General features: G+C 38.6%; 1 protein-coding gene across 5 annotated transcripts in view; it reads right to left on the bottom strand.

The window, feature by feature from the left end:
- The window catches only part of LOC137283267 (uncharacterized), a 133,756-nt gene that overhangs the window by 78,269 nt on the left and 33,279 nt on the right, over positions 1-22,208 (bottom strand). For all 5 annotated transcript variants that reach the window (XM_067814695.1, XM_067814700.1, XM_067814698.1 and 2 more), the window contains 15 exons: positions 21,463-21,584; positions 17,167-17,260; positions 16,641-16,767; positions 12,101-12,243; positions 11,229-11,359; positions 9,775-9,972; positions 8,305-8,525; positions 6,874-7,182; positions 6,344-6,480; positions 5,867-6,000; positions 4,161-4,340; positions 2,716-2,954; positions 2,075-2,205; positions 1,284-1,390; positions 247-426 (listed from right to left, as the gene is read on the bottom strand). In XM_067814695.1, coding sequence (XP_067670796.1) covers positions 247-426; positions 1,284-1,390; positions 2,075-2,205; positions 2,716-2,954; positions 4,161-4,340; positions 5,867-6,000; positions 6,344-6,480; positions 6,874-7,182; positions 8,305-8,525; positions 9,775-9,972; positions 11,229-11,359; positions 12,101-12,243; positions 16,641-16,767; positions 17,167-17,260; positions 21,463-21,528 — 2,397 coding nt within the window. In that variant the 5' untranslated portion in view covers positions 21,529-21,584. The remainder of the gene's footprint in view (positions 1-246; positions 427-1,283; positions 1,391-2,074; positions 2,206-2,715; positions 2,955-4,160; positions 4,341-5,866; positions 6,001-6,343; positions 6,481-6,873; positions 7,183-8,304; positions 8,526-9,774; positions 9,973-11,228; positions 11,360-12,100; positions 12,244-16,640; positions 16,768-17,166; positions 17,261-21,462; positions 21,585-22,208) is intronic.

Genomic DNA, 22,208 nt, shown 5'->3' with positions numbered 1-22,208 from the left:
AAAGCTCTCATAGTGCTGTGACTATCGTAAGTTAATGTTACTGCATAGGAAGTAGGAATGCTATGGGAAAAGATACAATATCCTAGGCTTACGAAAGTTTTGAAAATCAGTGACCAAGTAATAGATCTTTGTGTTTTATGGTCATACTTTGTACCAGAATCTCCCAAAGGTCAAGCACTGGATACTACAGACATTTGTTGTACCAAAATCCACAGAAAAAGCATTCAAGAAATAACATATGTTTACCTGCTGGATCATGACATTGCCGGCAGACGTCATGCCCATGACCTGATTGGCAACCTCTGGGAGTTCGTAGCACACCATGTTCGATAAGTCATCATGGGGAACATATGATGGAAGAGGCATCTGCTGAACCCAGGAACACATGGCTGCCATAGGATCCACATTAGACACAATTTGTACAATCTGAAATAGGTATCAAAACAAAATAAAATGAATAGGAGTCCATCCTCACGCAAAGTATGTTTTGTGTTGACTCATTAATGTGCTTAATATAATGAACAGCAAAAGAAACGCAAGTCTCGAAAATGTGAAATCTCATAAAAGCAAGCATTAGTGTTTAGGTCTTCTATTTAATAACTTCACCAAAAAAAGAGTTGTGTTTTTTTGCTGTTCCGTACATAAGGTTGTGTTCTTCAACTGGGCAAAGATTTACACATCATGATTATATAGCGACCTTCTTCACCCATGTTTTACAAGATAGTGCCTCATGACCCAGAATGGAAATGTAGACATGCTGACATTCATGTTCTGGGAACAAGCACTTGATGTCAAAGATCCTGGGCAACTTACAAAGGTGAAAGTAAAGTCACCTGAGGTTTATTTTGAAAATATTATATGAAACTGTGAATTTTCTCATAGACAACATATGTGCAACATTTGAGGGTAGGACATTTAGTTTATTGATAGGTGCATTTGAATCTGGATTCCAACCCAACCTGTCAACATCAATGCATGGTTTAATCTAAACCTTCAAGTATGATAAATGTGAAATCATTTCATAATGATAGTCACCTGAACTAGTAATAATGACACGATGAAAAAGCTTCATCTGTTTCACATTTGTATAAAACAGCAAATTACGAAATAACGAAATAACCAGATAACTGTACGAAAACAATGATGAGAGAAAAATGACTTGACCATGACACAAGGAATGTTCTTAGACTGGTTAGTTTTCATCAGTAATGTAACATCAACAGATTGAGTCGTTCAAGGATGGATCGGAACTGGACCAGTCTAAATGATGATGATGGGCTGACCTGTTGAGGGTTCTTGGTCAGGCTGGACAGTGCCTGGAGAAGTTCTGGTGCATAGCTGGAGATCATCTGTACCATACGACCCATTGTGGAGGTGGGCGAGTAGATGTCTTGGAAAAGATATCATGGAAATACATAACATTCACGATGGAACTCAAGGAAGCATGACATATATACTGTAGATAAATATGTGCAAGACAATTCCTGTGAATCAACAATATAAGAATAAGTTAATAAAGTCAAAAATACATTTCACAATTCGAAAAATTTGAAATATTCCTAAACAATTTAATTATTATGCAACACATCTCCTGATAGTGAAATTAAGCATAATTTTCAATCTTCTATTCCATAGACAAACTTGAAATGTTTGCTATTTTGTTTAATGATCATGTTCTGCAATTATTTTGAAGAAGGGCAAACTAGAATCTGGATCAGACTGGTATGTTATTTGGTTTGTTGATTAATACCACATTCAGCAGTATTCCAGCTATATGGCAGTGGTCTGTAAATAATCAAGTCTGGACCAAACAATCCTGTGATCAACATCATGATCTCCATGGGTCAAGTCTGGACTAGACAATCCAGTGAAATAGGTCACAAACAATCATTAACACTGTCAGGCAAGCAATCAGTTAATAAACTTTATGTAGACAAACAGTGTAATGTCCCTATCAAAAGATGGACACAATGCCTTTAGACATTCCATTGAATACCTTACATTTTCGTCTGTTTCCAAAAACAAAATGATCATTACATTTTTAAAATATATAGACATAAAATGTCGTTCTTACCAAGATACATCTTTAGATACTGGTAAGAATACTTGATGACAGTATCTACCATGTGTACATACTGTCCGATCATAGGACCAACATTTCCATTGCTCATTGCTGTACCAAAACCTCGGAACATCGCCAGAAACCTGAAATCAGTAAATACAATTAGACTTGTATCAAATTCTAAAAAAATGAAAAAAGAAAAATAGTTTGTCACCAGAAATGAGGGAGGAAAAGTCACATTCCTTGTCTTAGATGTTTAACTGTTTATTTTAGGCTTTTAATCAATCAAAAATATCGTCAAGGTGAATCCTTGATTCAAATCTATGTTTCTGGCACACAACTTAGCCAGTCTTGCAATCCTCCTCCCTTCTTCCAACTTCAATATGGTACATATGTAACATACAGCACCAAGAAGAGTCAGTGACAGGAATGTGGGTGGCCACTATGAAACAGATTTTAATCATCTTTAGGCACAAAGAGCTCAAAGGGCAAAGATTGTTAAGAAGGAAATTTGGAGTAAATGTATCCACAACTAGTCCTGTAATGACAAAGGAAATCAACATTGCATAACCATTACATTGCCTTAGGTGACAAGGCCAGTCATGGCCACAAGAGTTTACCATATCCCAGACAGACTATATACAAAGACTTACGCTGACGCTACATAGTTCTGGTTCATCTGATCTAGAACCGGTTCCCATTGTCTTCCAGACAGATCAATGTTTGGTAGATGGAATGTTGAGAAAACATTACGCCATGTGGCATTAGTAATGTCCACAAAGTTCATAACAGCTGTTGCCATGTCCTGGGTTCTTAGAAACACCATGGTAATGTTTGCTGGAGGGGTCTTGCCATTCATCAAGTTCCTGATATGCATCACTGTATCCTCCATCTGTAAAAATGGAGATGGAATGGTCAGCTCACAGTATCAGCAACACACAGAACTTGGACGACAATCACTTCCATCACTTCAAGACACCTACAGGTACATATAAGATCTCAAAACACTAAATGGGTGAATATAATCTATATTAGGCCTAATCTCCATCCCCTGTCTTCATATGATAAAAGAAACAATCCTAAGTCAAATGATAAAACATACAAGACCAAATTACCAAATTACAAATTAGGGACAATTTTAGATAAGTATTTAATGATCTCGTAAAATACATATTAACATACATAATATACATAGAAGCACAAACCAAAGATGTGCTTCAAAAGATACAGACAGACAAACAAGTTTATTCAGTAAAAGGCCACAGGCCCATCATACAGTCATTTGCATATGGTGTTGGATTTAGTGCACATGCTCTTTGAAAGAAGCATTTCTAGTGTGCTGAAGTACATGGTACAGAAACATACTAACATCTTTTATAACATAGTCATTGCTTGTTTTCATAACATTAATAAAATTGGCATTTGAATCAAAATCAGTCAAATATTTCTGAATATATCTTTATCTTAAATCCGAAAAACGTTCACACTTCAGGAATACATGAAATTCATCTTTATTTTTGTCATTCAATTTACAAAATAAACATAATCTCTCATTGTAATTAACTTTATTGTATCTTTCAGTTTCAACTGCTAAATTAAAATTACCACATCTAAATCTTGACAATGCAGATCTTAGATGTAAAGGTATATCAGAATTTAAATATCTTTCCACATTGAAGAGTGTCTTGAATTGTGAGTAATAAAAACATTTATTAAAGTTTTGGACTGAAGTGAACCAACAGTGTTTAAGATTATCTGAAAGTCTCTGCTTTAACAAGAATATGAAGTAATCAACACTGCCAACATCCTGACTGATCCGTGCATAGCCAAAGCCATACTTAAATAAAATATGTCTGACACAAGTTGACCAAATATTTCGGCCAACATCATCTAAGGACTTGAGCAAGATATAACAATGTTTGGCAGTCTGTTACAAGGCATATATAATAGGCGACACCAGTATTTAAGTACTCTTTTTGTTACCTGTTACTTTTTCAATAATTATTCAACAAAACTTTTTAATTTTTCATTCATGCATTCGGTCATAATTGTTGTTTTATGTTTTCATTCTTCAGAACTGTCCCATGCATCGACTTACAATTTGCTGTATGTCTTGTGCTCTTAGTGACACAAACAAGTTGTTGACAGTTGCTGAGATATTGGCAGTGCACATGACAGCCCTCAATTCTGTCACAACAGCAACATCACTGGAGTTGGCTACATCATCCATGATGCCGTTGCAGAAGTCTTGGTAGGAGAAGGGTGTCTCAAACAGTCTCTGTCGTGAAAGGAAATAGATCATTATTTTTCTTAAAATGGGTCACATAATGAAATTATATATCTGTACAGATTTACAGAAAATGCAATTGCAAACCAATTCGTATAATTGGCACAAGAAAAATTGAACCAGAAGCCAAACGTGAATGTATTGAAGCAGTCTACAATGTAGATAACCTCCAGTGATGACAGCAGTCACTAAATAATCAAGTCTAGACCAGATAATCCAGTGGTCAACAGCATGAACACTGATCTACACAATTAGGATATGAAGGTATGTGTCAACCAGGTCAGCAAGCCTGTCCCCCAATCCTATTAGTTCCCTCTTGCTACATGTATGGGTTGCTGAAGATCAATTCCAACCCTCATCTCCATAGGTCCACTGACTGAATGAATTTCTATCCTTGTTTCTCTACCAAGTGAATTTCAACGTTCAGATAATGGTCAAATGCAACCTATGTTATATTTGTGGTTGTACTTTTCTCAGTGAAGTACAGATTCTAGTACTTTCTGGCTTGAATCCTATTCTGGATTTGAACCCATGCTTACATTTGACCATTTATAGCTGACATGGTATAGCCATAGCTTCAGCCATGGAAGCTGTGCCAGTCAACACCTGCCAGAAGGGTACACAATGTCCCTGACTTGGACTACCAGTTGCCAGACTTCACCTTAGAGGAAACCACAGTGGCTAAGTAGGTCCTAGAATGGACTCAACCCTCAAAAGCCTCAAAGGAACTAGAATCTGTACTTCACAGAGGAAGACTAATCCCAAAGATAACACATGGGAAGGTCCTACTTCATGATAATACAACAGTGTTTTTTTCTATAGTCATGATCAATTCACTTTGAGAACCATGAACACCAAGTTTGTTAGCCAAAGATAAACTACCTGTCCAACAAAATCTGTGTTAAACATAATGTCTATTAAATTCTGAAGCCAAGTAAATCTAGCTCAAGTCAGTTATACTTTTATGTGATCCCTTTCTGATTTTGATTGTAATGTGATTGTAAGCCACATCAAAGCAACAAAGAACTTAAATGTCAGTGCGAGGATGGTTTTAAGCAATGTTCCAGCAATATGTCAGAGGGACACCAGAAATCAGCTTGACACATTGTAATCATGTGGAGAATCAAACCCAGGTCTTCAGCAGACACTTTAACCACTAGGCTACTCAATAGCTCCTGCATACAATTGACCATGAAGATTCGAGATAGAACTGATCTTCAGGAACCCATGCTTGTCATAATCGGCAACAAACTGGATCAGGTGTTCGGTCTTGTGGACTTGGTTGACACATGTTATCATGTCCAAATTTCATAGATTAATGCTCATGCTGTTGGTCACTGGATTATCTGGATTGTCCAGACTTGATTATTTACAGACTGCTGCCATATAAATGGAATATTGCAGAGCACAGGGTGAAACAACCTCCACTCACTAACTGAACAGCTGTATTTGTTGCACACAGTTTAATCATAAATATTCCCAGTAACATGATGTCATATTAATGTGACAACACGCACCGCTAATGCCTTTGAGTCAGTGAATGCTGACAGAACAGCCAGGGTGATGTTGGGTCCTTTGTTAAACAGTGTGGTCAGTGCTGTTTGAGCCGGGCCGATCTTGTTGACCATGTCTGACACAACTGTCTCCAAATCTGTGAAAAAATTATGAAATAATAACAAAGCAAGCTGAAAAATATCTTGTTGATTTTGTAGATGCCTGAATCCACCTTTCAGTTTCTTCAGTACAACAAATAATGAGAAATATGTCATCAGTCAGGTCCATATCCATCCAATCCACACTTGGGTATCCATAACAGTAAGTATAATGAACCTTGTACCTCTTCTGTACAGTAATCTTGCTCGGTAGGCTGAAGGAGAGTCTGGAGGCATTTCATGTGTCAATTTCCTTCATCTTTGACCAGATCTTAAGATCCATGATGATTTCCTAAGATCTGATAACAGATGAATATATTTTTATTCAAAACATCAACTTACTCTTTGTCTCCTGAAATATGATAGTGCCAATGTCCAGAATTCGGTTCATCACCATGACAACTGGAGCTGTTACATTCCAAATAAATGGCTGACTTTGAAGTGTGGTCTGCAGTCTCTCAAGGTTCTGCACAGTTGCTCTGCAACAGAAGAATAGAATTCTAACTTCCTTTGATGATGAGGTTACAGTTCCTGTGGACTCCATATCTTTGATTCTTACCAGCAGTCTGACCATGTGATGTATGCACAGGAGGAAAATAACCATTTTATACTGATTTTGCTGATCAAACTTACTTAGAATCTGATGTCTCTAAATTTATGAGAACATTTCTGAGTTCATATTTAACAAATGCTCAAGAATGCTAGTTCCAGTGTGAAGGGTTACGGCTTTCCCATTAGACTCCCTTGCTGCCATAGCTTCATGGCACCATAAGAAGGCTGAAGTCATAAGAAGGTCCAAGTCTCACAGTCAACCATACTTTTTTTTGTCATAGTTCAATTGATAAAAACACCAAAGGTCAAATATTACTCACTTTGTGTCAACAGCACCATTTACAATCTGGTCATAGATATTTAGCCAGTCCACCTCAGCCATTGCCCCGAGTACCAGCTTTAGATTCAGTTCCATGTTTCCAACCAACTGCTGTACTGATTCTAGCATCTTCTGCAGGGAGCCAAGGAGTCGATCGATTGTGTCAGAGGCAGAGACATTGGTTCTCCTCTGTATGAGATCTGACAAGTCTGCCGCAACTAGCACAGAGTACTTCACAGTGTACCAGATGGTGTCATTGGGTTTCAGGGACTCCACCACCGGGTCCAGGATCCCCACCAGTCTTACGAACCTACAACAAACAAACAGTTTTACAAACCTACAACAAACAAACAGTCTTATGAACCTACAACAGTCTTACAAACCTACAACAAACAAACAGTTTTACAAACCTACAAACAAGTTTTACGAACCTACAACAAACAATCTTACAAACCTACAACAAACAACAGTTTTACAAACCTACAAAAACAGTTTTACAAACCTACAACAAACATACAGTTTCACAAACCTACAACGAACAACAGTTTTACGAACCTACAACAAACAGTCTTATGAACCTACAACAAACAAACAGTTTTACAAACCTACAACAAACAGTTTTACGAACCTACAACAAACAACAGTTTCACAAACCTACAACAAACAGTTTTACAAACCTACAACAAACAACAGTTTCACAAACCTACAACAAACAACAGTTTTACAAACCTACAACAAACAGTTTCACAAACCTACAACTAACAGTTTTACAAACCTACAACAAACAACAGGACACCACATACCATACTGTCACTGAGGGAGTATTATGCAAGATCCAGTATGAGTAAACCAATGAAGTACAAAATGTGTGACTGATGTCTCCCTCTCCATCCTTTTCCCCTACTCCATAACACCTTCAGAGTCACTGGGTGAGATTAATGACACCTTTTGTCCATTAATATCACTAACATAAAGGCTCTGGTTAGTTTTCTTGATTTTTAGATAAACTTAAAATGCTGAGCAATTACAAGACTATCACGTAACAGATTTGAAAATTTCATACAAAACAATATTTGGTTCTTCTCTAAACTACATAATCACATCTTGCACATTTAAGAACAAAGGACATGTTTTGGGTTAATTGCTGTTCTGAACACTTTTCCAGTTATGCGATGGCATGTGTATCTAATGTGGAAGAAAAGCCAAACAGATGCAGGTCTTAAATGATTACCACAGGAGTAAAACCAACAAACACAGATAACAGAGCTGACTAACCAAGAAACAAGACCAGGGTAAAAATGGATACGAAAAGACAGTCCAAGGTTTCTGGTGACCCAAGGGACATAACTCTGAATGGAAAATTGAGACACCTTAAACAAACAAGTGATGACCTTAAGTGATTAAATCATTCAAATCATTCATGTATACTTACGGGGCCATGTCAAAGTAGCCAATCTTTTCTATTTTGTTGATCATGTCTGGCAGTTTGCGGATCAGGTCAGGTAGCTGTTTGAGACTAGGCAATGATACTAGCATGGACTGCAGGGATGGAGACTTAAGTGCCAGATCGACCATATCCGCAATGTCCCCAAAGGCTTGAGATGAAGTGTAGGGCATTCCAAGACGCTGCTTAAGTTTTTCAAACTTCCCCACCTGGAGAAAAAAAAAGAACATAATAATGTATCTATGTCACGGCCTCTTTTAGTACATCACCCTAATTCATCGGGGAAAAAAACCCAGGTTAGATCCTTCACCTTTTTTACCAAAAGTATTTACATTCCTATCAACTCATGCAACCAATTAAAATATCTTATTATGAATTAAGAAATCAACCAATCTCACATACGGTACGCAGAGTAGTGGCCTGTACCTAATTATACTGAACCATTCTTAACATTTCTAGATATGCATCAACCTCAGCAGTGCCCCCTGGTGGCAGAAAATCCATGATGGCCGCCAGTTTGACTTAACTGTAATTGATGCACAATATACTATAATCATCTTGTCATATTCAGAATCCACTTGTCCTTGGTTCAAAACTTTGCCCCACTAAGCTTTGTCAGCTGGGTGCTTGCATTCATATTGATTTCTGACACAGCCTTGTTCATCACTTACAAACCAATGTAAGAAAATCTGGATAGAATTGATCTTCAGTAACCCATGCTTGTCAAAATTGACTGACAGGGTTGATGCTCAGGCTTGTTGACTTGGTTAACATGTCACTGCATCCCAGCTGCACAGATCAATGCTTATGATATTGATCACTGGATTGTCATGTCCTGACTTGCTTATTTGCAGACAGATGAAACATAGCTAGAATATTGCTGAGTGCCATGTTAAGGAACAAACAAACCCAAGACCAGATAGTGTACCCATACTCGTGTTGGGAATTGGTTGAAATCTCACATCTGATGAGTGTTTCATTACAACAAACAATCACCGGAAAAAGTTGGCTAGCATCATTTTTAAGATTTTCTTATCAAGGTTGTTATTGCAGATATGTACAACAAGATGCAACTTAATACTTTAAAGTAAAGACTAATACATCATGAACATACACTTTCTGTATGAGTCTACAAGACTTATTCAGTCATGACTTCAGTTTGCCAAGTGAGTTTTTAGGAATTAACAAGTTTTCAGGCTCTGACAGCTTTGAAGATATGTTCCATCGTCAAGTGTTCAAAGACAATAACAACAGTTCCAAAATCATTTGAGTGAGTTTAGTTTTACACCGCACTCAGCAATATCCCAGTCACATGTAAAATCATTTGAGTTCGATTATGAGAAAATGTGATCAATTGCTTGGTCCTTTGGTCACTGCAATTTTTGCTTCTTTCAATTAATCAGAAAACCACTAATCCATACATCAAGCAGTTGCTAACCTAAAAACAGTAACACTTACAATCCTGATAAGCTCTGCTATGTCAAACTGTGACTGGAGGAATTTGCTGATTTCCGAAATTTTGTCGGTACTGATGCTGCAGATGCTGGCTGAGATGTTGCGGACATCAACATTGGGTTTGAACAACAGGAACCTGCTCAGTCTGGCAGGATTACAAGCAACTCCACGAAAGTCAGGGAATCCAATGACGTCGAATATCTGCAGAACAATTATTTAACAAGTTCAGAAGGAAACAGTGACATGGTATGAGGACCATCAACTCATGTGATAATTATGCACCAAAAATATAACTAACTGACATGCAAGTAGTTTAGTACATCATTGTTCTTCATCATTTATATCATTAAATACATAATTTAGTACAGCACATGTCCTAATTATCTTGATTACAGGAAGATGGACGATTCTCTTAGTTTGGTGGTTATCAGTACCACTTTCTATGTGTTGTCAAGTGTTGATATTTATATATGGCACATTTTGGGATCTCAACTACTTCTTTCTTCTCTTATCTAACACCCCTGACTCACAGGGAAACTAGAATGGTTGGAGTGAAAACACAAGTAGATGCTTTCCAACCGATCATTCACTAGGATGGACCTTGTGGTGCATTGTTGTGGTTGTTGCAAATGTCACATCAAAGGAACTGCTACATTCAGTATCTTTTTAAAAACAGGTACATTTTGTATGCATATGTATGGGTTGTATTTTACTTCCTGAAAGTTACTAACATCTGTGTCAGGTGGGTAGCAATCTGTACTTGTACCTGTCATCAAACAACACAACTTGAAAAATATAATATATCCACTTCAATACTTAGACTCTGTTCTGGGTACAGAGTGAGTTGGGTTGGTTACCAATGTGGGGGATAAGACACGGGTTATCAGCAAGACGAGCAAACACTTTAACCACTAAGCTACTCTGGCTACAAAAAATGTTAGCTGAACATAATCTCACTGATAAGGGATCATTCATAATTCATGCCTAGGGGGTGATGATTGTTATAGAGAAGCATGTACATTGCAACTAATCCCCCACAAAATTTGTGTACAAAGTAAGTGCATCCTACCCCACCCTCATGTCATGTACAAAATCAACCTCCCTCTCATTCGCATAATTTCTAAGCATATGTTTTAAATATTTATATGAACAAATAATGATAGCCCCCAGTGTATGTGTACAAAATTAATGACACCCCTTCACCCTCATATCTCCCCAGAACAAACTGGGTGACCCCTCCCTTAAAATCATCATCAAACACCCCCTCCCCACCCCTAACCCCAGCAGTAAATTTTGAATGGTCCCTAAAGCATATCTTTTGGCTTACATCTGAAACAAAACGACATGATATCACCCTGACGTCACAATGACATCACTTTAGCGTTGTGTCATTTGGTCAATGACTAGAGTAAGCAGACACTTTCAGGCGAGTGAGGTGAGTCGTGTACTATACTTACCACAGTGATATTGACTGTAGAATCCAACAAGGCATCAGCCTGTTCCTCATTCAACACCCTGTACCTTGTCACCAGCACCTCTTTCACATAGTTTGGATCGTTGAAGAAACTCCGTACAGTTAGAAAGGAGTCTGGAAGGGTCAATTCACCAGCTACAGGTTCAGTTCTCACAAAATGACAAATAATCAAAGAGCTTACTATGTGCTTCACATGACCCCAAATTACATAATCGACATTGTAGCTTTTATGAAAATCACAGAAATATTGCTAATATTCAACTATAAAGGGAATATATATGACCAAGGGAAACCAAGTTCTATGGATAATCACTTGCTTAATAACGATGTTACTACCTACACTGAAACATCGCACTTATTGCAAAAAAGAAGTTGACTATCCATAGAAGTTGGTTTTCCTCGACCCTTTTCCAACTTCTAAAATGCCTCTCAAAGAAATAAATGACCATATTTGCAGAAGTACTGCACTAAAATTTCCATGGAGAGTGTTGGGTCAGATCTAATTCATTAATCCCTGTCTTACAACACGCATATATTACTGTTGTCAACTTGATTCTTTCCTGGAGTCAGCGAGTATGGTTTTAGTCAGTGCTGGGGGACACCAGAAATGGACATGGACTTAATACATTGTTCCCATGGGAATCAAACACATGCGTTCTGTGTGAAGAGCAGATGCTTTAACCATTAGACTACCAACTGCCCCCTCTAAACTGGAATCTGCACAGTCATATTGACTGTGCAACTAACAGGCCTGGAGAAAGATGTACCTTGTAACAAATGTTCCCTGGGTGTTTTTGAATACACTCTATGCTTTTGATGAAAGCCTGACAGACTATTCAAGTGATGTCTACTCACCCAGGCCTGACAGTAGATCGGTGTCATTAGCCATGTTAACCAGAGCATCCATCACAGAGACGCCTTGGTCCATAGCCATGAGGCCCTGCAGGACATCGTCTGATGCCAGACTCGGAGCTAGTTGCTGGACTAGTTTGGACACACTGGAAAATACAATGTCAAATAAGAGCATGATACATATAGCACATCAAATAAAAGCATGACACACAAAGAATGTCAAATATGAGCATGACAAATATATGTGAAATAAGAGCACGATACATGTCTCGAGAATGTCAAATAAGAGCATGATACATGTCTAGAGAATGTCAAATAAGAGCACGATACATATAATCCCTCACAGATGAAACCTGAACACGTCAAGTCATCACAACCAGTCTAATTATTCAAAGACCCATGAAGATCTGGGATAGAACTGGTCTTCAGTAACCCATGCTTGTTGCAGGAGGTGACTAACTACTGGGATCGGTGGTCAGAAAAGCTCAGTTGACAAACATGTCACTGTATCCCAGTTGTGTAGATCAATGCTCACGCTGTTTATCACTGGATTGTCTGGTTCAGGCTTGATTATTTACAGACATTGGTGATTGAGGAAAAGGGTCAACCTACCAAAAGTACTAGAATGTGTTTTTTACTAAAAACATGTAATCCACAATATGGCATATCTTATAAAATTATGTTATGATTTTTTTTCCAAATACTGTTACCATTAGTGTATTAAGTTATCTCAACAAATATCAAGATATAAAGTTCCATTACTTCAAATATTACTCAGTATATTAATATCAATTACACTTCATCACAAAGTATACATGTTCTAGACAACTCCCATACAATAAACAAATACTGTTTATCATATCGGAAGATATTACAAAGTAAACATACAATAGATACCATACTATAAATATCTCATGACTTAGTAAATAGAAGAATTAAATTCAATCACTACACTGCATCAGGTCACTAATGTTTGTTCAGCAAACCCCTCTTTTATGTAAACATTTTCAAATTCCTGATTCACACACAACAGTCTATCCTTGGGTCACCCACAGTCTCATGTGACACTGTGAGACATATTGCTGAGGTTTATGCAAGACTCAAGGCAATCACATTTAGGCACGACTACAATTTTTGAACACTGAGCTTGTGTGAGAATATGAAAATCACACAAATTTATTCAAATATACCACATTTTAGATTAGTCTACATGGTGGGTTACTTAAAACCAGTATGCGAGATTAGACACAAGTCTGGTGCCAATTCTGTGTTTAGTAGCCAAGTTTAGGCAAGACTCAAACATCCTTGGCAAAGACTGATATGAGAGGTGACATTTAGATAAATAGAATTAAAACATCAAGCACTAGAGAATAATCACTCTCATTTATTTGAAGTAACAAATTAAAACATGACTGCATGTTGCGATTTGAATCACACTTTCACTACTGAGCAAAGGTGTGTTACTCCCTTGGGCAGAACAGAACAGAATTTTATTCTCATAAATCATACAGAATGATATAGAGACCAATCACTTTTTAACATAACATATGAGAGGATATATTGATTTAGAAAAGATGAAGAACGGTTTTAATAAAAAGTGATAGTTTCAATAGGAGTGCTGTATAATGAGATTTCATAAGCAAGATAAATTTGTCCCTAAGTGGACTATTACAGAAATAAGAAGGAAGGATCTTCTCACATTCAACAATAAGCTGTGTGTATGACAAAATACCATGATACTCATCACAAATAACATTATTTTCACAAATTGTATATGTTCTGTTTTCAAGATTAATATCAAACTATAGTAACATTTCAAACGGTGATCCCTGATTAGAAGTTTTCAATTTTGTTAAACAGATACAAGATTGTGATAGGATATCTAAAAAATAAAGTTCTTCAATGAATGAGGTTTTATATAAATAATATTTTACATTAGAAGAATTTTGAGCATCAGCATACCATGATTGGGAGAATATCAGAAGTTGTTCGTCAAATACCATAAAGAATTAATTTGGTGGCCCAATGATCTTCTTTCACTGGCATTTAGAAGCTGGTGAGTTAACACGTGTGGCGATAACACCATTGGTGAACTCAAGGAAATAGATCCATGAATGAAACTGTGTGATCACTGAATAATGACAGACGTGATAGGAGCACAAAACTAATGTCTAGTCTTAGAACATTCGTAATTTTGATTGAACAAATAATTCCTTTTAAATTGAAAATTGGCCCCAGTGAAATGAGAAATTCAGAACCTGAAGAAATTTAGACTCGTTTCATTAAGAACTCCAAAAAGCACTATGAAGAAGAGAAAATAATATAGATCACTAACTGTGATAGACTAACACTTAGTCTCTGAATATATAATTTTATCTTTAACAAATAAACCCATTAAAATTGTAAAGGACCCAAAGTGATACCAGACATTCCTAAGCCGGAGGAAATCTAGATTTGCTTCAGATATGGCTTTAGCATCGCAGTAACGGCTTGGCAGTAGGGACAATAATGTGGTTCAGGACTGTGAGACAGACTATATTACAGGAAGGGCTAGGCAGTAGGGACAATAATGTGGTTCAGGGACTGTGAGACAGACTATATTACAGGGAGGGCTAGGCAGTAAGGACAATAATGTGGTTCAGGACTGTGAGACAGACCACATTACAGGGAGGGCTTGGCAGTAGGGACAATAATGTGGTTCAGGGACTGTGAGACAGACTATATTACAGGGAGGGCTAGGCAGTAGGGACAATAATGTGGTTCAGGACTGTGAGACAGACCACATTACAGAGAGGGCTTGGCTGTAGGGACAACAATGTGGTTCAGGACTGTGAGACAGACTACATTACAGAGAGGGATAGGCAATAAGGTCGAGGTTCAGGACTGTGAGACAGACTACATTACAGGGAGGGCTTGGCTGTAGGGACAACAATGTGGTTCAGGACTGTGAGACAGACTACATTACAGAGAGGGCTAGGCAGTAAGGTCGAGGTTCAGGACTGTGAGACAGACCACATTACAAGGAGGGCTAGGTAGTAAGGTCGAGGTTGAGGACTGTGAGACAGACTACATTACAGGGAGGGCTAGGCAGGAGGGACAACAATGTGGTCTGTGAGGCAGACTACATTACAGGGAGGGCTTGGCAGTAGGGATAGACTAACAGCTAGTCTCTGAAATGAACATATTTTACTGAAAAAATGTTCATTGTGTAAAAAAAGAAAAAAAATAATATAATGAAATGGAGTCCTGAGACTTTCTTCATTTCCTGAAGCTAAGGAAAGCTAGTCTTGCCACATTTTCTAGACTTACGTGGGCTTTCTTGGATATATATACTTCAGGGTCTGTACGACAGACTTCAGTAGGGACAACAATGTGGTTCAGGACTGTGAGACAGACCACATATAGCTTCTGATTCATTCACCGTAGTGAGAAACAAAATTTTCACAAATCGCTAGGACACTGGCTTATTTTCTCAGTATCAGGTATCTGCTTAACCTCGACAGTAGAGTTGTCGCCAAACCAAATCAAGTATAATAACAGGTTTTACCAAATACATTGAGATGATTTATCATACAACCTTCATGATGATGAATTGTGGTTATCAAGTTTGTCAGCATTATGTGCATTTATAAAAATTGGTAAATATCTAAGACTGTGTGTGACTTTTCTGTCTGTTCAGGGGCAGGCTTTATGGTGTGGCCATTACATAGATAATAATACCTTTTCTTTTCCATGCATGGCTCATTTCCAAACAGGAGTGACGTTAGAATGCACAGAGCTGTGATGATAAATCATCTTGTTATGACACTCTTCCCCGACTCATACTCTGTATCCCAAGAATGTAAATTAGTTTCACAAGAAATGTATTGCACAAAGCAGTTTGGTGTTATTCAGTATTTGTCAGATATCAGAGCCATGTAATGTTCCACTGCCACAGTACAGAGTTTCACAAAGCTATCGAAATGGGACAAAGTGGCATAAGTCAGTGTTACAGTACAGGAGGTAAGACAGTCCTAGTGCTTTGACAGCTTTGTGAAATGGGGCCCTGAAACTGCAATATACTAACATGAGAAGGCTTTTGGACATGCATGGATACACAGCCTTCCCTTTCATCACCTTTACCTACAGACACACTTACACACATACACCACACCCACAGACCATACAAATAAACAGACACACGCACACAGAACCTACAAACATACACACATGTGCACATACACACACAGAACCTACAAACATACACACATGTGCACATACACACACAGACACACATGCATACAGACACACAAACAAACACAGATACAAACACACACACATACATATATACATGCACATTTACATACAAACACAAACACACATGCAGACATCCACACAAACAGACACATGGGCATTTCCTGCAGGAAGCCTGATTGCTTTTCAATAATGTCAATAATGTCTGCGGGCGGTGTTAGATCCTACACATATATGACCCCAGCAACAGTTCTATTTAATGATGTACTATTATTCATGAACTGTTTGATGAAAAGTGTGATTGTCTCACCTGTAGGTCGTCTCCTGTGCTTGATTCAAGGTGTAGGGGCTGTGGCACTGGTTATCCAAGTTGCATACAAAAGTCTGTAGGAAGGGCACCACGCCCGCACTTGGCATAGCACGTTTTTGGTAGTGACCTGGAAATATTTAAAAAATTAAAACACCTTAAGGTATTTTATAGTGAGTGAGTGAGTGTCGCTCTCAGTTTCAATGTGCCAAGATATAGAGATGCATTCAACAAAACTGCACAACAGCCGAAGTCTTTACAAGTTTGGTTCATAACCACATGTTGTGTGAACGACAGAAGAGAACAGAGATTTGACACAGTGAAACAACAACCGAGCTATCACAATTATGGACCAAGCACAAGTTATGTCAAGAAGTTTGAGGTAATGATTTTAAGGGCGGTGTGTGTGCGTGCGTGCGTGCGTGCGTGCGTGTGTTCGTGCGTCTGTCTGCCCTTCCGTTTGTGTGTGTGTGCGCGCGCGCGCGCGTGTGTGTGTGTATGAGAGAGAGAGAGATACAGAGATACTTACATGTATCGCTTTTTGTGGGCGGCACCCCTTGTCTGATGATAGCGACTACAGCGATGATCAACAACGGCCATAACACCTCAAGGACCAGTGTGACCTGTGGCAGATTTAGGTCAATGGAGATATCATGTGCATCTAATACACCAGTTTATAGAACGTCTTAATATAAGAGTGAATGAGTACGGTATTACGCCGCTTGTAGCACTATTCCAGCAATACTACGTTTCGATTCATGGATTCCACACATTGTACCCATGTGGTGAATCGAACATGGGTCCTCGGCGTGATGAACAAACGCTTTAACCACTAGGCTACCTACAGCCCAATTTCTTAATAAACTGACGCATTTAGTACATGGAAATGCCACTCAGTCCATATTACTAAATCACGATTACAAACCTTTAGCATCCCCTTTAGAATTGAATTCACTTGGTTATGTACTGGTGAAGATTCGGATTAGAACTGGCTAACTATTCTCGAAACGTTCGTAGTGCTTCTTAAGACCATTCTTAACACATTGGCTATGATCAAAGTTAAGAATTCTTAGGGCTACGAACGTTTCGAGAATAAGGGCCCTGGTCTTTGGTAACTCTTGTTTGTCGTAAGAAGTGATTAACATGCTCGACTGGTAAGACTCACTGATGTGGTTGACACATGTCATCGTAACCTACTTGCGAAAATCTTTGCTCATGTTATTGTTCACTTGATTGGTTTTAAGTTCGATCACTTACAGACCGCCGCCATATAACTGGAATATTGCGAAACCTGGGTTGCGAACGTTTACTTTCATGTGATGGGCGAGTATATTTTTACACGGCTTCAGCATAGTTCCAGCAAATTCTCCTTGGTAACAGGCTTCCACAACACCGAACCAACAACCCTCGCTCGTCATGAGCTGGATGCTGTTGGGCCGTAAAGCTCTCATCATATACTGTACAGCAAAAGAAACGCATGTTTTGAAATCTCATATAAGCAAGTGTTCGTCTTTACACCTTCCATTTAGCAACTTAACAAAAAAACCGAGTTGCGTTTCTTTTTCTGTTCGGTATATTTAGGGCCACTCAAAGGGATATTTTGATTGTCGGATAAAAAGTTCAGGTGTTTTTATGCATATATATTAGCGCCACATCGCCACAACACAGTAAAAAATGTTCCCTAATTGATTTCGTAAAGTGTTCCTCTAAGAGACCGTTACGTCGCTTCTGTGATCTACACACAGTCCCAACCACTGATACAGTTTACAACAGATGTTTGATTGCTGCCTGACAATAAGCAGCGTTCCCTTTGTCAAAGATGGCGGAGTTTTATCCTGACGATCGTGTAGCAATTCAGCGCGTTGACTCATGGTGTTGAATGAGTGGATGTTCGCGTTTATAATACATCTATACCGCCCCAGTAATCGCACGCTGAAAAGATCGTCGACTCCTTGTTCCAGGTGTACAGGGATAGCTAGCATTGCTTCAAGGCTGTACAGAGTGCTAAACTCATGAATGTATAGTAATTCTATCCTTCGAAGAGGCACGTCTCGATAAGCGGACAGTCTTAGAACGACAGTCTGTTCATTATTTTATTTTTAGAAATATTCATTGCAACTATTAAGTATTACCAGGTAGACTTGTGCATGTCTAAGGGACAGACTGCGATAAGAGATACCTGTCAAGTCAAAGTATTGAGACACTGGTTTGGCACGGCGGGGGACACCAGAAATGGGCTTCACACATTGTACCCATTGTTGATATGGAACTTGACACATAATGTATCAGATTACTAAAAACAAACAAGGTTAACTCCCCTGTTGATACCGTGTCCTCATATTCATAGACTTTACTAACAACTTGTCTCTGCAATGAGAAAAAAGATGAAAAGAAACTCTGAGACTGTTTTCATTTTCGGAAGCTGTGGAAATCTACACTTGCCACATTTTCTAGACTTGCGTGGGCATTCTTGGATAGTGGGTCTGTTATGACAGACTTGTTCACAGACGAGTATAAAGCACATGGTCCAATGGACGGTGACAAGCACTAGAGTAACATTGACCAGATATACAATATGGGTGATAAGCCCGTGTTTATCATATTATGATTTTGATGCTATCTCTCCATCTGACCTAGGAGTACAACTTTGGACACAGTTCGCGACATAGTAACCCTCAGACAATCTGAGCTGGATGACGATGTAATGACACCAGTGCAGCTGGTTTATCTCCTCAAGGACGCGACTAGTTATCAGATACAACTTTCCTAGTTGGTGAGGTTCCACAGGTCGAACATCCACGTTTTATCATTGGTTTTACTCCAGGCAACGTATTTGCCCCTCCGAGCGCCCGGTACACCAAACACCTCATCCTCATGAGGTTTTGTCAAATACCGATTTATTTGTTGTTTTATTTTTTTATTTCTTTTTTTTTTTTTTTTGTTTTGTCGGGAAGTAGTTTCATATCGCTATGAAGTATTTGGGTGTCTATGAAACGATGGGGATACAAGATGTTTAAGAGATGTTTAAGAGGTTTAAGAGGATCCTGGCACCAGTAAGGGAGAAGTGGCACCTTGGTATTTGTGTGGTTATACATATGAGTACTTTTAGCATTTGGTCAACCGTAGGCAATGTGTTATTTTCCCAAAGCTGTTCTGCATGCTCATAGAACATTTCGTTTGGTCCCTGGAAAGGCATGGCTGGCGTTACTCCACTGGGATACATGTAACGTCTATTTTGTTGTTGGGAATATTTGATAACATTCTTTTTAAATATAGTCGAGGACGTTTAGTTTAATTATCATTATTGTTAAGTCGGAAAAGAGTGAAGGAATTGAAATTTCACGTCACAAATATTTCAATAATACAGCAGTCGGTTAACACCACTAGCAGAGTTAATTGAAACTACAAAATCAAATATACATTCTTGACGCAAAGTGCGACATACAGTCGACAAGCATTAGAGATGAACCACATTTTACCGACTGATACAATTGCATGCATGTGTTACATTAATAGTACAATGCCTCTGTTGGTCTCGACGAAGAATCACGTTGTTCTATATAATATATAGTACGGCTTCATTGAATGGTAGAGAACGTTTACAAGATTCTCTTGATAAAGACTTTCACAAGATGGTTGTTTTAAGCAAGCCTACCTCATGTTTCCATTTAAAATACGGTTATATATCCTGTTTAAAAAGTATTAAACCCATGTTGTTGTTTTTCTCAAAGCGAGACACACACTAAACAGAGAACAGTTCAAAAACTAAACTCGTGTATCTTGCACCATCCCGGGGTAGAATAGGCCTTCAGCAACCCATGCTTGCCATAAAAGGCGACTGTGCTTGTCGTAAGAAGCGACTAACGGGTTCGGGTGGTCAGGCTCGCTGACTTGGTTGACACATGTCATCGGTTCCCAGTTACGCAGATCGATGCTCATGTTGTTGATCACTGGATTGTCTGGTCCAGACTCGATTATTTACAGACTGGGACAATCCAGTTCGGAATGGACAACTAAATAACTACTGTCTCAGTTGGCACTGCACTGAGCTAATGCGCGTGGCATCCACGTTACATTTGAATCATAGGAACTGTTGTGAAGGGCTGTCAGCAACTTTCAAAATATCTTTAGTCAGGCATGACTTATCGCAAAATTCATATATAACTGCTATTTAGAATCGCGACATTAGTCTAAACACTAAAATAGTATCACTGTGACATTCACATTTTGTATTTCAGTCCATGGTTGGTATCCGAATCATAGGTTGAAGACTTTCCACTGCATTAAAGATTAAAATATTTAACGTCACATAACGTGAATATGAAAGGAAACTACATATTGTCCTTCTGATAAACATACGCATAAAATAGAATTGCACTGCAGTTTAAAGTTGTCAGTTTACAAATTCAACATAAAAGGGAACCGGGGGTCTAGTTATATTAGTTTGTTCCTTTTTACCTTTTATTGTCGACTGTATATAGTATAATCTCAGATATTCGTCGGTATGAAAGCTAGATAAAACAACCATCTCGTATTCTGCATGCTTGGTAGTAAACCCTTGAGAAGAAAATGTCTTAAGCTAGACCTTCAAGCTAGATAAAACAACCATCTCGTGTATGGTATGTTTGGTGACAGTAAACCCTTGAGAAGAGACTATCTGAAGCTAGACCTTCAAGCTTTGCCCTCGTGTCTAACGTTCCCTCGAGTTTCACAGACCAAATCACAACCAGGGAGGTTGTATCTTACTGAGTATCAGTCGTAAATATATGGCGTGTGCATCCTAATGCCTTTATATACTGTATGTTTCAGCTTGACCAGTACTTACCGGTTGCCTTTTTCGGAGAATGAAGTTCTTCTTAAACAACAAAAATAGCTGTTGAAAACCCCCCATTCCAGCTGCCTCGCTGGGGGTAACGGTTCCGGTCTAGGACAATCAGTCAGCTGGTTCTGAAACAGAATATATGGGTCAATATCGAGGAATACAAATGTTTCAGCAATTTCAGACATGATATGTATGAATTTGTCTTATGGACATAATGTGTAGGAACATCCATAAATACCCCTGGCGTCTAGGTACCAGAGTGAGAGAACGAGTGGACAATTCACTTTCACAAGAGTCCACCTATATTTAGATCATTCTTGTGACGTGGGCTTCATTCATGACCATTTCTGAGGAACCTGCTAACACTGGAACCATGGGAGGATATTTATCAAGGGGCTTTTCCCATTCAATCTCATCAGACGAAATGTCGTCGGCGAGAGAAAGCAACTTTGCACTGCGACGCTTGCAACTTGGCAAGCGTTGATGGTCCCACTTTCCAAGAGTGGATGGTCCCGAATATTTGTTTCCACCGTCACTCTAGGTACCGGTACCTCTTTGGGTGGGGTGGTTTATACATCCTGCTTCCGTAGGTAGTATCACAGCGGGACTATTAAGTACATGTCTTCTCGGTTTACCATCAGCACTTTGAATAATACATATTGGGTGATCAATACAGCAAACAAAATACTGATCATTTGAATCATTGGAACCGAGACCACGACCAGACTTGCATCACTGTATCAACTCAA

Source organism: Haliotis asinina, chromosome 5 (assembly GCF_037392515.1).
Source record: "Haliotis asinina isolate JCU_RB_2024 chromosome 5, JCU_Hal_asi_v2, whole genome shotgun sequence".
Classification (NCBI taxonomy): domain Eukaryota; kingdom Metazoa; phylum Mollusca; class Gastropoda; order Lepetellida; family Haliotidae; genus Haliotis; species Haliotis asinina.
The sequence above is the reverse complement of the archived record's forward strand: the minus strand, read 5'-3'. Positions and strand labels throughout refer to the sequence as shown.